Consider the following 22,482-nt stretch of genomic DNA (forward strand, 5'->3'; position numbering starts at 1 on the left):
CCCCCTCTATTACACCGTTGCTACTCTCTATTGTTGTCATCTATTTATAGTCACTTTAATAACTCTAGCTACATGTACATTTTACATCAACTAACCTGTGCCCCCGCACTGTGCCCCCTAGTTGAATCCAAGATGGTGTAGCGGTGCAGATGTGTTTTGTCGCTGTCTCGTGTAAATGTAGTTTTTTTTGTATATATTTCAATATTTTTTTATCTCTTTTTCCATTTTTAAATTAAATATACCTTCCGGCAACCCGCCTCACCCAATGTGATACGGATCTGCTCTTTTTATACTAGAACCTCCATCAGAAGCTAGCCATCAGATGCTAACCAGCTAATTAGCTACTAGCTATTTAATCATTGTTAGCCACTGTTACAGGCCTTTAGCTCCGACACCAGCCGCTTTTAGCCTGGATAATACCCGCCAGTCTGCACAGCGCGATATCAACCCTGAGCATACCATACTGCTTTTCTCCACTACATCACCAGTTTCCTGCCGTAAGCTCTGGACCATTACTCCAGATCATCGCAGCTAGCTAGCTGCTACCGAGTGGCCCAGCCCCGAAGCTAGCCTTGAGCCAGGACCATCTCCCGGCCTGCTCAGTGGACCCTATGATCACTCGGCTACACAGCTGATGCATCCCGGACTCTTCACTAACACGACTAGAAGCCACTATATCACCGGATTCCTGCCGTAAGCTCTGGACCTTTGCATCGGATCATCGCAGTTAGCTAGCTGCTACCGAGTGACTATAGTGGCTAACGCCCTTGTCCCGAAGCTAGCACCAGTTAGCCTCGAGCCAGGCACATCTCCCTGCTAGCAAACAAAATTACTCCAGCTACAATACCTCTTTTGTCAATTGGCCTGGAGCCCCGCCAATCCATCACGACTGGTATGCCGACGTAATTCGGCCTTTGTCGGACGTCGGTGAAGATGCTTCTGCTAGCCCTGGCCTGCTAACTTTATGAACGCTGTGTCTCCCGCTTGCTAGCATAGTAATGACTACCTAACGGCTTCCCTGTTGCATCTTTTGCTGTTCACTGGACCCTATGATCACCTGACTACATAGCTGATGCCTGCTGGACTGTTCATTAATCACGGTACTCAATTTTTTTTAATTTTGTTTATCTGTCGGCCCCAGCCTCGAACTCAGGCCCTGTGTGTAGTTAACTGACCCTCTCTGCCCATTCATCGCCATTTTACCTGTTCTTATTGTCTTAGCTGATTAGCTGTTGTTGTCTTACCCATTGTTGTCTTAGCTAGCTCTCCAAATCAACACCTGTGATTGCTTTATATCTGGTTTAAATTTCCCGAAACAAGCAAAACAATTTTCATACATTTCTAATACAACAAAGTTTTTGTATATTTTTCATGTGTTTAACAGTTATTTTATCAATGTCAAACATAGCCACTTGTTATGAAAACATTTCTGTTATTTATTCAAATGATTTGTTTCTGTGATATTCGGAGACTGAGAAATTGGCGATTGAGCTGATCTCACATAACAGTACGACCTAAGATGGCCTATGGCGATATAGGCGCTGGTGCCATCATTTAGTTCTAACTTTTGAAAGCTATGGGCTGTCAACTCAGTTCCAATTGCATCTGAAATATGTGACTCTCAACTTGGTTATACAGTGGCTTGCGAAAGTATTCACCCCCTTGGCATTTTTCCTATTTTGTTGCCTTACAACCTGGAAATAAAATAGATTTTGGGGGGGTTTGTATCATTTGATTTACACAACATGCCTACCACTTTGAAGATGCAAAATATGTTTTATTGTGAAACAAACAAATAACCTCTTATGGCTAGGGGGCAGTATTTTCACGGCTGGATAAAAAACGTACCCGATTTAATCTGATTATTAGTCCTGCCCAGAAACTAGAATATGCATATAATTATTAGCTTTGGAGAGAAAACACTCCACAGTTTCTGAAACTGTTTGAATGGTGTCTGTGAGTATAACAGAACTCCTATGGCAGGCAAAAACCTGAGATGCTTCTGTTCAGGAAGTACCCTGTCAGACCTTTTATTTTCTTTGTTTGACATCTCTTCCAAAAACTAAGGATCTCTGCTGTTACGTGACACTTCCCACGTCTCCAATGGAGTCTCAGAGCCCGGGAAAAACAGGAATGACGTAATTCAAAGCCCTGGCTGAAACAAAGGAGAGCAAAAGCTAAGTGGTCACTCAGTGGACTAAGCCTTACGCTCGTGACCCGCCCCGCCCCCGGCTTTCGGTTTTCCCCTCAGTATACAGACAGGCAGATTCCCGGTCGGAATATTATCGCTTTTCTACGAGATAAATTGCATAAAAATTGGTTTTAAACAGCGGTTGACATGCTTCGAAGTACGGTAATGGAATATTTAGAAATTTTTTGTCACATTCTGCGTCATGCTCGTGGCCGAGATTTAGCGTTGGGATAGTGTCTAGAACGCACGAACAAAACGTCTTGATGGAACATAACGATGGATTATTTGGGACCAAACCTACATTTGTTATTGAAGTAGAAGTCCTGGCAGTGTATTCTGACGAAGAACAAGCAAGGTAAGAATTTTTTTTTTATAGGAAATGTGATTTTGGTGAAGGCTAAACTGGTTGGGTGTCTAAATAGCTAGCCCGTGATGGCTGGGCTATGTACTTAGATTATTGCAAAATGTGCTTCATCCGAAAAGCTATTTTAAAATCGGACATATCGAGTGCATAGAGGAGTTCTGTATCTATAATTCTTAAAATTATTGTTATGCTTTTTGTGAACGTTTATCGTGAGTAATTTAGTAAAATCACCGGAAGTGTTCGGTGGGAATGCTAGTTCTGAACGTCACATGCTAATGTAAAAAGCTGGTTTTTGATATAAATATGAACTTGATTGAACAGACATGCATGTATTGTATAACATAATGTCCTAGGTGTGTCATCTGATGAAGATCATAAAAGGTTAGTGCTGCATTTAGCTATGGTTTGGGTTTATGTGACATGATATGCTAGCTTGAAAAATGGGTGTCTGATTATTTCTGGCTGGGTACTCTGCTGACATAATCTAATGTTTTGCTTTCGCTGTAAAGCCTTTTTGAAATCGGACAGTGTGGTTAGATAAAGGAGAGTCTTGTCTTTAAATAGCTGTAAAATAGTCATATGTTTGAAAAATGGAAGTTTTCGGATTTTAGAGGAGTTTGTATTTCGCGCCCCGCCCATCATTGGATATTGGAGCAGACGTTCCGCTAGCGGAACGTGTAGATGTAAGAGGATAAGAAAAAGAAAAGAAACTTGAGCGTGCATAACTATTTACCCCCCCCAAAGTCAATACTTTGTATAGCCACCTTTTTGCATCAATTACAGCTACACGTCTCTTTGGGTACATCTAGCCACTGGGATTGTTGCCCATTCTTCAAGGCAAAACTGCTTCAGCTCCTTTAAGTTGGATGGGTTCCGCTGGTGTACAGCAATTTTTAAGTCATACCACACATTCTCAATTGGATTGAAGTCTGGGCTTTGACTAGACCATTCCAAGACATTTAAATGTTTCCCCTTAAACCACTTGAGTGTTGCTTTAGCAGTATGCTTAGGGCATTGTCCTGCTGGAAGGTGGAAGGTGAACCTCCGCCCCAGGTTTCCCATCCATCATTCCATCCATTCTGGCCAGTATTCCAGTCCCTGCCGATGAAAAACCTCCCGAAGGCATGATGCTGCCACCGCCATGCTTCACTGTAGGGATGGTATTCTCAGGGTGATGAGAGGTGTTGGGTTCGCGCCAGATATCTACATTTTTGTCTCATCTGACCAGAGTACCTTCTTCCATATGTTTGGGGAGTCTCCCACATGCCTTTTGTCGAACACCAAACACGTTTGCTTATTATTTTTAAAGCAAGGCTTTTATCTGGCCACACTTCCGTTAAGCCCAGCTCTGTGACTTGTACGGCTTAAAGTGGTCCTATGGACAGATAATCCAATCTCTCCTGTGGAGATTTGCAGCTCCTTCAGGCTTATCTTTGGTCTCTTTGTTGCCTCTATGATTAATGCCCTCCTTGACTGGTCTGTGAGTTTTGGTGGGCAGCCCTCTCTTGGCAGGTTTACTGTGGTGCCATATTCTTTCAATTTTTTTAATAATGTATTTAATGGTGCTCCATGGGGTGTTCGAAGTTTCTGATCTTTTTTCTGATATATATATATATATATATCTACTGAGAACATGTGACAAATCATGTGACACTTAGATTGCATACAGGTGGACTTTATTTAACTAATTATGTGACTTATGAAGGTAATTGGTTGCACCAGATATTATTTAGGGGCTTCATAGCAAAGGGGGTGAATACTTAAGTACGCACAAGTATGCACACAGTTTTTTTTTTACAAGTCATTTCACATGAACAAACAATTTGGACTATTTTCTGTATGTCCATTACATGAATTCCAAATAAAAATCAATTTAAATTACAGGTTGTAATGAAACAAAATAGGAAAAACGTCAAGGGGGTGAATACTTTTGCAAAGCACTGTATAGCTAAATATGTATTTACATTTGTAAGTAATTTTTTATTATAATGGCTGCCACGCCCCCAGGATCCCAATCTGGGGTGGCTCCCTACTGTATCTATAACGTTTAAGGGTACACATATCTACCTCTGTGCCAAATGTAGTATTACTGTTAAGTAAACATTTTCAGCTTAGCCGCACACCACTAGTATATTATTTTTCCTTCCTCCATATTAACACAGAAATCATGGTGAATTTTGTTTTTTTGTCAGTAACTAGTTGCTTGACAATGTACTCTACAATTTCAGAAAGAATAACTCAGAGTCTTTATTCAAAGTCTGCGTCCCAAATGAAGTGGCACCCTATTCCCTCTGTTGTGTGGGTCAACAGTAGTACAATATATACAGTACCAATGGCAAAAACCATCAAGCGCTATGATGAAACTGGCTCTCATGAGGACCGTCACAGGAAAGGAAGACCCAGTGTTACCTCTGCTGCAGAGCATAAGGACACCAATAATAAGAAGAGACTTGCTTGGGCCAAGAAACACGAGTTATGGACATTAGACTGGTGGAAATCTATCCTTTCGCCTGATGAGTCCAAATTTGAGATTATTGGTTCCAACCGCCGTGTCTTTATGAGACGCGTAGGTGAGTGGATGATAGGTGAATGGATGATGTGTGGTTCCCACCGTCATCAAGGCAAAGGGTGACTACTTTGAAGAATCTAAAATCTAAAATATATTGGTTACTACATGATTCCATATGTGTTATTTCATAGTTTTGATGTCTTCACTATTATTTTACAATGTTGAAAATAGTAAAAATAAATCAAAACCCTTGAATGAGTAAGTTTGTCCAAACTTTTGACTGGTACTGTAGGTATTACAGTGCCATTTGGGAAGTAACCAAAATGTAGTTACATTAATCTTCATAACACCTATACAGCTTATTCTCCAGATTCTAAGATTTTAGTAAATTGAGCACTTAGTATACATAATATGTATTTGTGTAAATGGATGTATTGTTCCTTGAATGCATTAGCAACATTTTCATCAGAAGTGTTATTTGTCAGCCACTTTACACATGAACAGACAGTCACACATGGTTTGGTAGACTGGGCCCTTAGTCTGATGTGCTGAACAATCGCCTACGCAAGCATGGGGACCAAATGATCCATCACCCACAACAAGCTAAAGTGACTAAAATAACAAATCTGTTGTTCTTAGTATTGTTCTTTAGCCTGCAAATTAAGAAAACATTTTGCTTCGTGACCGTAAACATTGTTTCCTCCTACTCCTAGATTATCTTGTCAAGTTGTCTACCACCAAGTCAATTTTAAAAATACAAAATAGGTCTGTGGTTTGCAAAACAGATCCCTTGGATACCACTTTATCAGTTTGTGTTATTGTTAATTCAGGAGCCGTATTCATAAAGTGTTTCATAAAGAGTATGAGTGATGACCTAGGATCAGTTTTTTTCTTTATTAATGTTATTAATTTGTGTGTGTGTATTTTATTCTAGACAACCCTAGCCTCCTCAGCCACGTCCCCGTCACTGTGCAGGTGTTGGATGTGAACGACAACCCTCCTGAAATTAACAAGGACAAGGAGGTCATTGTGTGTGAGAACTCAAGGCCAGGACAGGTGAGCATCAACTGTGGCACACACACATACACATGAGACAGAAGGTGCTGAGAGCTATGGATTATCTCTCGTAAACTCCCTTATCCTGACCACATGCATTATGCAGTGTACCTTTGTTTTTCCCCCAACAGTTTGGATGAGAGAGAGAGAGAGAGAGACTTTGCTATGAACTGGTGCACATGATCTCAGTGATGATCTCAGTGTCACATGATCTCAGTATATATACACCTGTTCTGAAAGGCCCCAGAGTCTGCAACACCACTAATCAAGGGGCACCACCAAGCAAGCGGTCAGGGACAAAGTACAGATCAGGGTTGGGTTATAAAGAAATATCAGACTTTGAACATCCCACGGAACACCATTGAATCCATTATTAAAAAATGGAAAGAATATGCCACCACAACAAACCTGCCAAGAGAGGGCCGCCCACCAAAACTCACAGACCAGGCAAGGGGGGCATTAATCAGAGAGGCAAAAAAGAGACCAAAGATAGCCCTGAAGGAGCTGCAAAGCTCCACAGCGGAGATTGGAGTATCTGTCCATAGGACCACTTTAAGCCATACACTCCACAGAGCTGGGCTTTACGGAAGAGTGGCCAAACTGTAGACCCAAACTGACTCCGCTGCAGCTTTCCAATCTATGGGAATCTTATACCATATGAAAGGATAATTTTACTGCAAATGTTTTGTGGTTATCATCATTGCTGAGTATTGAGCGCTGAACTTTTGATGTTCCTTTCTTAGCTAAGCATGAACATACTGATTAGCTAATGAGCAGCAGATGATGAAATATACCTAATTTTTGGTTTACACTGTTGCACTCATATGAAGAAAGGTCATGATTCATTATAAGTTTGCTATTGATATATGCTCCTCTTGTTGTTCTCTCCTGATTCATGACAGGTGATTCAGACTATGACTGCAGTGGATAAGGATGACTTTGCAAACGGACAGCGATTCTCCTTCTCGTTGCCGAGCGGAATCCCTGTCAACCCCAACTTCACCCTCAAGGACAACGAAGGTATTTATTGCACTCAATATCATCTGTGTGCATTTCTTATGAATTTCCCTAGCTCTGCCCTGTGGCTAAATCTCCACCCAGTGTTTCACATTCAACCACTCAATACCAGATAACCTCAGATACTGTTCCTGTGAGGTGTAAATATAAATATTTTGATTGTCGATCTGATGACAATTAGGCACTGTTAGCGTTTCAGGGACAAAAATATTTCACAAAACAGATTGCCATTGTACTTTTGTTGTTGTCTAACAGATGACATGCTCAAGTCCTTGCCTCTCTTCCTACACCACTCTACCACATAACTAATTGTATTGTGTACTAGGCACTAAGGCCAAGTGAATAGTTAATGGTTACCATGGCAACTGTCAGCCAGCAGTGAGGCTCGTGGATATAACAGTACATTTTGAAAAAAAGTGCTATCTAGAACCTAAAAGTGTTCTTTGGCTGTCCCCATAGGATAACCCTTTGAAGAACCATTGTTGGCTCCAGGTAAAACCTTTTTTGGTTCCATCTAGAACAATTTTAAGTTCCATGTAGAACTCTCTGTGGAATAGGTCCTACATGGAACCCAAAACGGTTCTACTTGGAACCAAAAGAGTTCTACCTGTATCCAAAAAGGTTTCTCAATGGACTGCTAATCCATTGTGTTCTGCATGCGTGGGTTCAGTTCCCATCCTCGTCGACAATATTTTGGGGCGGCAGGTAGCTTAGTGGTTAGAGTGTTGGGCCAGTAACAACCGAAAGGTTGCTGGATCGAATCCCAGAGCTGAGGAGGTAAAGATCTGTCATTCTGCCCCTGAACAAGGCAATTTTACATTCTCTGCCATGGACAGAAGAACCCATATACAGTTGGAAGACGGAAGTTTACATACACTTAGGTTGGAGTCATTAAAACTTGTTTTTCAACCACTCCACACATTTCTTGTTATTAACAAACTATAGATTTGGCAAGTCGGTTAGGACATCTACTTTGTGCATGACACAAGTCATTGTTTACAGAGAGATTATTTCACTTATAATTCACTATAACACTTCCAATGGGTCAGAAGTGTACGTACACTAAGTTCACTGTGCCTTTAACCTCTTACATCTAGATGTTCCGCTAGCGGAACACCTGCTCCAATATCCAATGATGGGCATGGCGCGAAATACAAACTCCTCTAAAATCCGAAAACTTAAATTTTTCAAACATATGACTATTTTACAGCATTTTAAAGACAAGACTCTCGTTAACCTGTTAGGGCTAGGGGGCAGTATTTACACGGCCGGATAAAAAACGTACCCGATTTAATCTGGTTACTACTCCTGCCCAGTAACTAGAATATGCATATAATTATTGGCTTTGGATAGAAAACACCCTAAAGTTTCTAAAACTGTTTGAATGGTGTCTGTGAGTATAACAGAACTCATATGGCAGGCAAAAACCTGAGAAGAGTTCATGCAGGAAGTGGCCTGTCTGACAAGGTGTTGTTGTTCTTGCCTCTGTTTATTGAAGACTGAGGATCTTAGCTGTAACGTGACACTTCCTACGGCTCCCATAGGCTCTCAGAGCCTGGGAAAAGCTGAACGATATCGAGGCAGCCTCTGGCTGAAACACATTATCGCCTTTGACAAGTGGCCAATCAGAGTACTATGGGCTTAGGCGCGTGCCCGAGTCGACCCCATGCTTTATTTTCTTTCGGCTGTTTACCTAATTGCAGATTCCCGGTCGGAATATTAGCGCTTTTTTACAAGAAAAATGGCATAAAAATAGATTTTAAACAGCGGTTGACATTCTTCGAAGTACGGTAATGAAATATTTAGAAATCTTTTGTCACGAAATGCGCCGTGCACGTGACCCTTATTTACCATTCGGATAGTGACTTGAACGCACGAACAAAACGACGCTGTTGGAACATAACTATGGATTATTTGGGACCAAACCACCATTTGTTATTGAAGTAGCAGTCCTGGGAGTGCATTCTGACGAAGAACACCAAAGGTAATCAAACTTTTCTAATAGTAAATCGGAGTTTGGTGAAGGCTAAACTTGCTGGGTGTCTAAATAGCTAGCCCTGTGATGCCGGGCTATCTACTTAGAATATTGCAAAATGTGCTTTCACCAAAAAGCTATTTTAAAATCGGACATATCGAGTGCATAGAGGAGTTCTGTATCTATAATTCTTAAAATAATTGTTATGCTTTTTGTGAACGTTTATCGTGAGTAATTTAGTAAATTGTTAGTAAATTCGCCGGAAGTTTGCGGGGGGTATGCTAGTTCTGAACGTCACATGCTAATGTAAAAAGCTGTTTTTTTATATAAATATGAACTTGATTGAACAAAACATGCATGTATTGTATAACATAATGTCCTAGGGTTGTCATCTTTTGAAGATCATCAAAGGTTAGTGCTGCATTTAGCTGTCTTCTGGGTTAATGTGACATTATATGCTAGCTTGAAAAATGGGTGTCTGATTATTTGTGGCTGGGTACTCTGCTGACATAATCTAATGTTTTGCTTTCGTTGTAAAGCCTTTTTGAAATCGGACAGTGTGGTAAGATTAACGAGAGTCTTGTCTTTAAAATGCTGTAAAATAGTCATATGTTTGAGAAATTGAAGTGATAGCATTTCTAAGATATTTGAATAACGCGCCACAGGATTCAACTGGCTGTTACGTAGGTGGGACGATTTGGTGCCACCTACCCTAGAGAGGTTAATCTAACCACACTGTCCGATTTCCAAAAGGCTTTACAGCGAAAGCAAAACATTAGATTATGTCAGCAGAGTACCCAGCCAGAAATAATCAGACACCCATTTTTCAAGCTAGCATATAATGTCACAAAAAACAAAACCACAGCTAAATGCAGCACTAACCTTTGATGATCTTCATCAGATGACAACCCTAGGACATTATGTTATACAATGCATGCATGTTTTGTTCAATCAAGTTCATATTTATATCAAAAAACAGCTTTTTACATTAGCATGTGACGTTCAGAACTAGCATACCCCCCGCAAACATCCGGTGAATTTACTAAATTACTCACGATAAACGTTCACAAATAACATAACAATTATTTTAAGAATTATAGATACAGAACTCCTCTATGCACTCGATATGTCCGATTTTAAAATAGCTTTTCGGTGAAAGCACATTTTGCAATATTCTCAGTAGATAGCCCAGCCATCACGGCTAGCCATTTAGACACCGACCAAGTTTAGCCCTGACCAAACTCCGATTTACTATTAGAAAAGTTTGGCCGATCAGAGTACTATGGGTAAATCTCACAACGCAGTTTTGAAGATACTGACTTTTTGAAGATACTGTCTATCCTTTTCAGCACATTTGAATTCATGTGATGAACTATTATCATGATGCTTCACTGAGCTCTGAGGGCACAGTTCACTTATTGCTGTCAAGTGTTGTTCAGGTCACATTGGTAAAGCCTTTTCTACGAGGACTGGACTACTAAGAGATTAAACAGGGTGTCAAGAAACCTGTTACAGGATTTAATTTACTGCGCTGATTACTGCCATGTATGTTTGCTCTGTTATATTCTGTTTATTCAGTTTGTCATGTTCTGTAGGTAGAGTAGCTTCACCTGTTTATAATACAGGAAGCCGTAATCCGGTCATCTTTTCACAGTTTAGTTCATTAGAAATTGAACCATTTTGGGTGCTGTATAATGACACAGACAGACTAAATGCTATGCAAAGAAACCACTCACAAGCCTTGGGGAGTCTTGTGGTAATTAGGAGTGTCATCTGTGACTTCGTTCCATACAAACTTGTAAGTAGGTACTAGTAGTTCCTATTCCCCTTCAGTCATCCACAATAGAGACTTGTTTTTTCACAGTGGCTATGATACCCTTTCACGTCTCTTTAGCATGCTTCTTCTTTTGTTGAACTGAAAAGGAGAGGTGTTAATCACATTTCAAAAGGGGGTCTCTTGTCACTATCTATAACCAAGATTATTTTCAGTCTGTACTCTACTCACAGTGTAAGTGTCGAGACTAAGACCGTGTGAGGCGTAGAGGAATGGAAAACCACGCCACGTTCTGCTGTTGACTGTAATGTGTGTGATAGAGTAAGCTCTCACCACTTAGAACAGGCTCTTTCATCCCTGTTGCACTACTACAGACATTGGAAGCAGATGTCTGTCTGCCAGCGCCTAATGATTCCCTCTACTGTCATGAAATGTATAAAAATCCATCACACACACCCTTAGACACACACCTCCCCTCAGACAACACCCAACCCCTCCTCGCTCCCTCGACACCTCCCCCTCCAAGATGGCGCTGACAGATATGGCAGCTCTGCTTCTAGCTTCTAAGTAATTTTTCAGTATTTTATATATATTTTTGTTATTTCTTGCATTATTAGCCCAGAAAGTTGTTTGTCTTATTATACTCAACAAAAATGTAAAGTGTTGTTTCCTGAGCTGAAATACAAGATCCCAGAAATGTTCCATACACACAAAAAGCTTATTTCTCACAAATGTTGTGCACAATTTTGTTTACATCCCAGTTAGTAAGTATTTCTCCTTTGACAAGATAATCTATCCACCTGACAGGTGTGGCATATAAAGAAGCTGATTCAACAGCATGATCATTACACAGGTCCACCGAGTACATCAAATTTTATTTGTCACATGCGCCGAATACAACAGGTGTTTCACCTTAGAGTGAAATGCTTGATTACAAGCCCTAAACCAACAATGCAGATTTAAGAAACAAAGTACAAAAAGAAATATAAAAAGAAATATGGAGCAATAATAAAATAACAGTAGCGAGGCAATATACAGGGGGTTCCGGTCGGGAATCAATGTGCGGGCACCGGTTAGCTGAGGTATATGTCCATGTATGTTGAGGTAAAGTGACTTTGCATGGATAATAAACAGGGAGTAGCAGCAGCGTAAAAATGGGCGGTGGGGTGGGGCCAAATAGTCTGGGTAGCCATTTTGATTTACTGTTCAAGAGTCTTATGGCTTGGGGGTAGAAGCAGTTAAGAAGCCTTTTCTGACCTAGACTTGGCGCTCTGGTACTGCTCGCTGTGCGGTAGCAGAGAGAACAGCTATGACTAGGTTGGCTGGAGCCTTTGGCAATTTTGGGGGCTTTCCTGATCAAGTTGAGGGAGAGGTTGTTATCCTGGCACCACACGGCCATGTCTCTGACCTCCTCCCTTAGGCTGTCTCATCGCTGTCAGTGATCAGGCCTACCACTTTTGTGTCATCAGCAAACTTAAAGATGGTGGTTAACTCGTGGTTGGCCATGCAGTCATGGGTGAACGGGGAGTACGGGGGGGGGGCTGTGCACGCACCACTGAGGATCACTGTGGCAGATGTGTTGTTACCTACCCTTACCACCTGGGGGCGGCCCATCAGGAAGTCAAGGATCCGGTTGTAGATGGAGGTGTTTAGTCCCAGGGCCCTTAACTTAGTGATGAGCTTTGAGGGCACTATGGTGTTGAACGCTGAGCTGTAGTCAATGAATAGCATTCTCACATAGGTGTTCCTTTTTTTGTCCAGGTGGGAAAGGGCAGTGTGGAGTGCACTAGAGATTGCATCATCTGTTGGGGCGGTATGCAAATTGGAGTGGGTCTAGGGCACAGGGACTATGGTCTGCTTGAAACATGTTGGTATTACAGACTTGGTCAGGGACAGGTTAAAAATGTCAGCACAGACACTTGCCAGTTGGTCAGCGCCTGCTCGGAGTACACATCCTGGTAATCCATCTGGCCCTGCGGCATTTTGAATGTTGACCTGTTTAAAGGTCTTATTCACATCGGCTATGGAGAGGAACTCAAGTTCTTTTGTTCACCCGACCTAGAATACCTCACAATCAAATGCCGACCATTTTACCTCCGAAGATAATTGTGTTGGTTATAGTCACAGTCGTGTATATTCCCATTCAAGTCGATACCACGACTGCCCTCAAGCAACTACACTGGAAAACTGGAAACCACAAATCCTGACGCCCCATTTGTTTTAGCTGGGGATTTTAACAAAGCAAATCTGAGGGAAAAACCTACTGAAGTTCTATCAACACATTGCTTGTAGTACTCGTGCTTCAAAAACTCTCGACCATTGTTGCTCTCCCTTCCCGGATGGCTACAAGGCATTCCCCGCCCTCCTTTCAACAAATCCATTCAGGACTCCATTCTGCTCCTCCCCGTCCTATAGGCAGAAACTCAAACAGAAAGTACCCGTGCTAAGATCTATTCAACACTGGTCTGACCAATCAGAATTCATGCTACAAGATTGTTTTGATCACACGGACTGGGATATGTTCCGGGTTTCCTCTGAGAATAACATTGACATATACACTGACACCAGTGACTGAGTTCATCAGGAAGTCTATAGGGGATGTTGTTCCCACTGTGACTATTAAAACCTACCCAAATCAGAAACCGTGGATAGATGGCAGCATTTGCGCGAACCACAGCATTTAACCACGACAAGGTGCTTGGGAATATGGTTGAATACAAACAGTGCAGTTATGCCCTCCGTAAGGCAATCAAAAAGGTAAAACATTAGTACAGAGAAGTGTAGTCGCCATTCAATGGCTTCGACACGAGACATACAGTATGTGGTATGGACTATCACGGATTAAAAAGGGAAAACCAGTCGCATTGCATACATCTATCTTTCTTCTGGTCAAGCTAAACACCTTCGCCCGCTTTGAGGATAACACAGAGCCACCGACAGGGGCCGACCCCAAGGACTGTGAGCTCTCGTTCTTCGTGGCCAACGTGAGTAAGACGTTATTACTGCACTGTTGGAGCTAGAAACACAAGCATTTCACTACACCTGCAATAACATTTGGTCAGTATGTGTACAGTGTATGTGACCATTTTGATTTTGATCCCAGTTATATTCCAAATGGGTCCTTACAGAAGAGACACAACAACATGTCTGTGTCCCTATATTCCCTATATAGTTCACTACTTTTAACCAGAACCCTATGGGCTCTGATCAAAAATAGTGCATTACATAGAGAATAGGGTGTCATTTGAGATGCAGTCAACGTGTCTATGCTCTATAAATAAATTGTACTGATGCAAAAACCTTTACACTGATGGCCATAAAAACTAGGTTAAAGAAAACATACTGCCAAAGTGATACCTTCTGAATGGTGCTTTTGTTAAGTGTGGTATGTGCTCTCTCGTTTCTGCTGACTGCACGTTGCGAGTTTTAAAACAACCATTAAAGCATTATGGATACTTTAGAGGCCCATTTATCCTGTCTGGCTACAACCCTGTCTCTCCTGAATCTCTAAAGCTATTAGAAAACATTTGAATTCCATTGCTGCTATTTTTTGTGCTTCTTGGAATGAAAGATATATCGCTCTGTTTCAAGGTTTAAAACCCCCCAGAATACATATTTTATGTTGTGGTTTATGTTGCAACATTTAATTAACAATGTCTTTGAGAAGGAGACGTATAACTCAACAGTGTGATGCACACAATGGAATACACAATGCAATCGGGAGATGCAGTATCCAGGATTGGCCTTGAATAAGGCTGGTCAATAAACAAGAAACAGACATGCCTTCCCGATGCTAATTTTACAATTATTAAACATTACATCCCTCTGATCCCAGTTGTAATGAACATGATGGGAGACAGAGAGCTGGTTTCAAGCGCAGGGCACAGCCGGTGTTTATTTGTGAAGGACCACAGGAGGAGGCAGGTAGCTGGGTCCAGGGGCAGGCAGAAGGTCATAAACAGGGGGTCTCAAAAGGCAACAGTACAGGCAGGGAAAAGGCTATTAACATCCAGGAGATCAGGCAATAGGTTTATAACAGGAAATCTAAAGTACAGGCAGGGAATAGGCAAAAGGCATAGTTAGTGAGGCAGGCCAAAACTATCATACACGGGAGTATTACATTACGGGAAAACCAGTGCTCCGAATAGAAGCGTATCACAAAACAAACAATACCTCACAATGATGGGGTGCAAAGAACTGAACTAAATTGTGTGTGATATTGACATACAGGTGATCAGAATTCAGGTGATTGGGATCTGGAGAGTGAGCTACGTTCAGTGGATCTACGTGTTCGAGAGTGTGAGTTGGAAACAGACGTTACACCAGTTTTCTGTGCCACATCATTGCAATGACATTTGCTTTTCTTTATTGTTAATTAACTAGAAGGCCATGTTCTCTAAACAACCCAGTTATATTAATAGATCAATAGACTTGTGAAGGCATATTTCTTGATCCAGTTTGCATACAGAAGAGTTTTTATTATTCCAAGCTAATTAGCTCGCTAAAAGGCGGCGCTGTCAAGCCGTTGATATTTGGGAATTTTAATAAGCGAGTGTCATTCATACAGCAAGTTCCTGTGGTGCTCTATTTTGATTAAACATTTGAGACACAATTATCTGGTATAGCATTGGGTGCATTCATGCCATAATCCATTGACTATGCCAGGGTTTCCCAAACTCGGTCCTCAGGACCCCAAGGGGTGCATGTTTTTTTGCCCAAGCTCTACACAATCAACTAATCATCAAGCTTTGATCATTTGAATCTGCTGTGTAGTGTCAGGGCAACAACAAAAAAACGTGAACCCCTTGGAGTCCCAAGGGCTGAAACGCTGGACTATGCACAATAATATTCTAATCCAAAACTCTGGGTTTTCTTTTGACTATTAAACCAGGGTTAGCAGTGCTGTAGAGGTAAAAAAATAGGGGGGGGTAAACTATGATCGCCAGTCGCGGTGAAAAAGTAATGCTCCATATACTTAATTGCATTTTTCTGCAAAAGGTGTGTAGTGGTACCTAACAGTGTTCCGTACACATTTTGCAATGAAAACTAATAGGACTGTAACGACCGTGTTGGCATCAAAATCCGGGGTGTAGAATACGCTTATTTTCTAGCGTTGATTGACATGGTAATGGACCAATTTTCGTTTAAATGATCATTAGTTTTAATATTATTATGGCTAATATTAAACACATTTTTCATGAGTAGGGTGCTAATAGCAATGTGGTCATCAATAATTAATCACATAAGACTTTGATGTGCAGAATCTTAAAAAGAATACCACTGCGCCAAACTCTGCATTTACACAAGCAAACCCGTCACCTGCTGACAAAGAACATTCATTTTTTGCTCTCACGTTTGTTATGTTAACATTTTGAAATACCTTTGTGCCAACCTTTTCACGGGAGGTGTGTTCAATAATTGTGAAATCTCAATAACGCATGTCAATAATGCATGTCCTAAATTCTTACGTGTGCTATCTATTAAACTTGTTCGCAAATTACATGCTCTAACCAAAATTGAGATGCAACATTCCTGCACGCCTCTCTTGCTGCTCTTGATTGTGCACAGGTGAAGAAATTTAACTGGACTCCCTAAAAGACAGCATGTCAGCAATCTGCAATAGTTATGAACTATGTATAATGTTTTTGGACCATTGGCTACCCTGTAAACAGGTACTGACAGGAGCCGTGAGCCACATCCCTCAGGCCCCTCCCTGCCTTCACCTCCTCATAAGCAGCGTGTAGCTGTTTTGTTCATGCAACATCATTTATTAAGATAGTGCCAAGGAAATGGACTCACAAATGTGGATGTCATTTCCATGTAATCCAACATAATGCTATTGTATATTTCATGGAAAGAGCAGGTGTTCATGTATATGATGGAGTGAGAGTACAGAGGTGAGTTGGGATTACAACTGTTGTTAGTTATATTCTTTTATATTAATATTGTTGCTTTATACAGTCATTTACTAACGTTAAGTCATTTATAAAAGTTTTTATCTTGTGCTATTGAAAGATATAGTATTAACCCCAAACATGCTCATGCTTTTATCATTAACATTATATAAAGTGACATTATATTCCTTCATCTCTTTGAACAAAATTACATCTATCCCCTCTGATAATAAAGTTCCCTACATTGTGTAACTTGTATATTTAACGGTATTTATTTATCAAGAAAATATCAAGAAGTTCATCAATAGTTCATTCAATCAATAGTTAATTTTTTGGGTCATCACTGTGAGCCAACATGACTCTCAAAAGCCATGACAGCTGCAATTTACTTGTGAAGACAACTTTAGTGCCGTCCTAAAACCCCAATTCAAATTCGACACAAATCTTCAAATGGGTATGTAATTAGAAATTATATAAACTCTTTATAGTGTTTTATACATTTTAGAGGTGATAACTTGGACAAATCGGGTGGAAAAAACAGTTTCCCCACACAACATATCTTCACCTTTCACTATCTCTCAGTAGTCTTCGCCTCCCCCTCCGCCAGACGGGCAGCGTGAAAGTCTCGTCATTGATTTTAATGGAAAGGGGAGAAATTGTCTTTTACAATGGTATTAATGTTACAGTTGACCTGGAAGTATAAACATTTTTGGGCTCTAAAATAAGATCAAGTGTACGGAACACCACGGAAGTTCGCTAGCTACCGTTAAAATGTCAAGCTAAATAAAAAAAGGTGTGTAAACTGTTTACTTACGTTTACCCTCCACTACACCACTGAGGGTTAGGCATTAAATACATTGATGTAAAAATTGCTTTTTATTTGCAACTCTGCCTAGAAGGCCATCATCCCCGAGTTGCCTCTTCACTGTTGATGTTGAGACTGGTGTTTTGCAGGTACTATTTAATGAAGCTGCCAGTTGAGGACTTTTGAGGCGTCTGTTTCTCAAACTAGACACTAATGTACTTGTTCTCTTGCTCAGTTGTGCCCAGCTCCATTCCATTCCTCTTTCCATTCTGGTTAGTGCCAGTTTGCTCTGTTCTGTGATCTTCAGTTTCTTGGCAATTTCTCGCATGGAATAGCCTTCATTTCTCAGAAGAAGAATGGACTGATGAGTTTCAGAAGAAAGGTCTTTGTTTCTAGCCATTTTGAGCCTGTAATCAAACCCACAAATGCTGATGCTCCAGATACTCAACTAGTCTAAAGAAGGCCAGTTGTATTGCTTTCTTAATCAGCACTACAGTTTTAAGTTGTGCTAACATAATTGCAAAGGGGTTTTCTATGGTTGCTGATAATAGACCTCTGTACACCTATGCAGATATTCCATTAAAAATCAGCTGTTTCCAGCTACAATAGTCCTTTACAACATTAACCTCTACGGGCCACGGGGGCAGTATTGAGAATTTTGAAAGAAATATGTGCCCATTTTTAACTGCCTCCTACACCAACTCAGAAGCTAGGATATGCATATTATTAACACATTCGGATAGAAAACACTCTGAATTTTCTAAAACAGTTTGAATGGTGTCTGTAAGTATAACAAAACTCATATTGCAGGCAAAAACATGTGAAAAATAGATTAAAAAAAAAGAGAATTTTGTGACTGTACTATTTAGTGTCATTGTTTTAAAGATACCACAGTGAGAAAGGATTCAGTTCGCAACTCCTACTGCTTCCACTAGATGTCAACAATCTTTAGAAAGTTGTTTGAAGCATCTGTGATAAATACACACCGAATTAGAAAGCTTACAAGTTGACACGTCATCACTTCATTTTTTGCGCCTGCGCATGAATCTGAGAAGAGTGCCTTTGTCATTATCGTTTATTCTAGACACTTGATAGGTTGTGTGAAAATATTACTGATGTTTACTGATGTTTCACGTTAAAAATGGAACAAAAGATTAGTGCTAAACAACGTTTGACATGTTTAAACAAACGTAAATAGATTATTTACTAGGTTTTCTTTAGTTTTTCGACGTGACTTTACACTGCCCACCTCATTTTGTGGGAGCCTACTGAACGCTAACTATTTGGACATAAATTATGAACTTTGTCAAAAGAAACCACATTTGTTCTGGACCTGGGATCTCTGGCAGCGCCTTCTGATGGAGATAATCAAAGGTAAGGGGATATTTAGAATGTTATTATCGATATTAGATGATGCTAATGCTAACGGTATAGCTTAGCTTAGCTTAGCATATAGCTTATTGTTGTTAGCATAGTACCCAGTTTATACAAAATGTGATTTCCCAGTAAAGTTATTTTGAGATCTGGCCCTTCGGTAGCAATTACGAGATGATAATATATTATTCTTTGAATGACAATATTATAATTTACCAATGTTTTCGAATAGTAATTCCGTGATTTGTAATGCTGGATTCACTGGGTGCATTCGAGCCGAAAAAAATTCTGAATTTCACCGCGACTGTAAATGCTGTTTTTGGATATAAATATGAACTTGATGGAACTAAAAATGCATGTATTGTATAACATAATGTCCTATGAGTGTCATCTGATGCAGATTGTCAAAGGTAAGTGCATAATTCTAGCTAGTTTTCTGTCTGTTGATGCCCTTCTTTGAATTGGCTAAACATTACACGCAGCTATTGTCAATGTACTCTCCTCACATAACCTAACTTTATGCATTCTCCGTAATGCCTCTGAAAATCGGACAGCGTGGTTAGATTTAGGAGATATATCTTTCAAATGGAGGAAAATAGTTGATTATTTGATTTTTTGAAATGATTACTCTTGCAGTTTTGAATTCCCCGCCATGGTCACATGACAATGAATCCCAATACCGGGATAAGATCGGGATAAGATCCTCAACAGGTTTAACAATGTCTACACTGTATTTCTGATCAATTTGATATTTTAATGGACAAAAAATGTGCTTTTCTTTAAAAAACAAGGACATTTCTAAGTGACCCCAAACTTTTGAATGGTTGTGTGTGTGTATACATATTTATTTATACTCTGACATTACTTGTCCTAATATTTCTTAATTAAGCCTCTCTTAACTCTATTAATTGATAACTTTACACAAAGTGATGTCTCTATCTGTTTGGTAATGCTCTAGCAGAGGAATTGTCTCTGATGTAAAAATGAAGCCAGTGAGTTGTTTGTACTTGTGCTTAACTAACCCAGGGCTGGGGGAATCCCCAAAGGTACACAGTAGTCTTGCATCCTCAAAAAACACACACAAAAAAACAGAAACACACAGAAACAAAAACACTCACAAATACTCACACACACTCCCAGTGGTGCCCTGTTATATAATGGGGAGCCTAGCATATGAAAAATGAAGCTGCTACCGTAGAACCAACCTTAATTCACAGTCAATAGTCCTAGCTACAGAGAGTACAAAACCTTACGAACACCTTCCTAATATTGAGTTGCACCCCCTTTTGCCCCTCAGAACAGCCTCAATTCGTTGGGCATGGACTACACGGTGTCAAGCTTTCCACAGGGATGCTGGTCCATGTTGACTACAATGCATCCCACAGTTGTGTCAAGTTGGCTGGATGTCCTTTGGGTGGTGGACCATTCTTGATCCACATGGGAAACTGTTGAGCGTGAAAAACCCAGCAGTGTTGCAGCTCTTGAAACACTCAAATCGGTATGCCTGGCACCTACTACCATACCCCGTTCATCTTTTGTCTTGCCCATTCAAACTCTGAATGGAAAACATACACAATCCATGTCTCAATTGTCTTCAGGCTTAAAATATATATTTTTTTACCTGTCTCCTCCCCTTCAGCTACACTGCTTGAAGTGGATTTAACAGGTGACATCAATAAGGGATCATATCTTTCACCTGGTCAGTCTGTCATGGAAAGAGCATGTGTTCCTAATGTTTTGTACATTCAGTGTCTAGTTGTAGCTATAGCTATATACCTGTAGGTCTTCCTATATGATTGATAGTCATTGGAACCCTCATTACTGTTTAATTTACATTGCAGCTATTCAGGATATGCTCTATAATACTAAACAAGGTTTATTTTAATAAATGTGAAATTATTTAAAAACGCATATTTTTGTCTAGTTACCCAGTCAGAGCACAGACTCCCTTTCTGGTCTCTTGTTAATTTGTGGCACGTATTGTATGACGTGCCAGAGTGCTCGTGACCTGTCTCTTCTGTCTCTCTCTCTCACACACACAAACGCGCGCACACACACACTTCAGAGAGATGACAGAGTTGAATGTGATGTAAATGATGACTATGATGTCCTTGCCCACAGACCCAACTCTAATATGATATTGCCATGTCATAGTTGACACAGAGACACACAGTCTTGTCCTCTCTATTCCACACCAGAATGCTATAATATAGTCTATATTACAATGGATCTGGGCTTCAGATATGAAAGCAATGATAATGAATACTAAACATCTCTCTCCTGCCTTCTCTCCTACCCTCGTTCTTTTGTCTCTCCCGGTTTCTTGGAGATTGGAGTGGGAGTTGGTGGTGGCCTCGGTAGTACTAGTTTGGTATTTACTACTTTACACTACAGTGCTGTCTGTGGAGGACAGGTTTTTACAGTGAATGAGCTAGTATAAAACCTTGCTCCCTATGGGCCCTGGAAAAATGTAGCGCATTAAATATGGAATAGGGTGCCGTTTGGGACGTAACTAGTGTCTCTCACAACATCCACTGGATTACCTCCATTTATTTCCTCTCTCACCTTTATTAGTAGAGTGGCCTCATGGATGTTGAAGGTGAACTGCTCATTTGCTGTTGCTTGATTTATTGTAATGACTCAGAGAAAAAAAGACAGTACAGGGTCACAATTCAACGGCTCAGACATGAGATGCATTAGGTAGGGACCTCAGAAAATCGCGGATTATAAAGGGTAAACCAGCCTAGTCCGGGACACTGACGCCTCACTCCCAGATAAGCTAAACACCTTTTTCACCCGCTTTGAGAAAAGCAACACAGAGCCACCAACGTGTGCCCCCGCTGCTCATGAGGACTGCGGGCTCCCGATCTCTGTAGTTAACTTGAGTAGAACCTTCAAGCATGTTAACCGTTGCGTCGATTACAGCTCAGCTTTTAACACCATAGTGCCCTTCAAGCTTGTCACTAAGCTCAGGACCTTGGGTCTGAACACTTCCCTTTGCAACTGGTTCCTAGATTTCCTGACGGGCCGACCCCAGGTTGAGGGTAGGCATCAACACTTCTGCCCAGCTGATCCTCAACAATAGGACCCCCCCAGGGATGTGTGCTCAGCCCCTTCCTGTACTCCCTGTTCACCCATTACTGCATGGCCATGCACGACTCCAACTCAACCATCAAGGTTGCTTACGACAGTGGTAGGCCTGATTACCAACAACAACGAGACACCTTACAGGGAGGAGGATAGAGGCCTCGACAGTGGTAATAGGAAAATAACCTCTCCCTCAACATCAACAAAATGAAGGAGCTTATCGTGGACTTGGCTGATTTCTTTTGATTTTTCCCATGAAGTTAAGCAAAGAGACACTGAGTTTGAAGGTAGGCCTTGAAATACATCCACAGGTACACCTCCAATTGACTCAAATGATGTCAATTAGCCTATCAGAAGCTTCTAAAGCCATGCCATCATTTTCTGGAACTTTCCAAGCTGTTTAAAGGCAGTCAACTTAGTGTATGTAAACTTCTGA

General features: G+C 40.8%; 1 protein-coding gene across 2 annotated transcripts in view; it reads left to right on the forward strand.

The window, feature by feature from the left end:
* LOC115195872 (cadherin-18) overlaps positions 1-22,482 on the forward strand; it is a 215,520-nt gene that overhangs the window by 187,977 nt on the left and 5,061 nt on the right. For both annotated transcript variants that reach the window (XM_029756194.1, XM_029756193.1), the window contains exons 9-10: positions 5,999-6,120; positions 7,023-7,140. In XM_029756194.1, coding sequence (XP_029612054.1) covers positions 5,999-6,120; positions 7,023-7,140 — 240 coding nt within the window. The remainder of the gene's footprint in view (positions 1-5,998; positions 6,121-7,022; positions 7,141-22,482) is intronic.

The sequence above is a fragment of the Salmo trutta genome, chromosome 6 (genome assembly GCF_901001165.1).
Source record: "Salmo trutta chromosome 6, fSalTru1.1, whole genome shotgun sequence".
NCBI lineage: Eukaryota > Metazoa > Chordata > Actinopteri > Salmoniformes > Salmonidae > Salmo > Salmo trutta.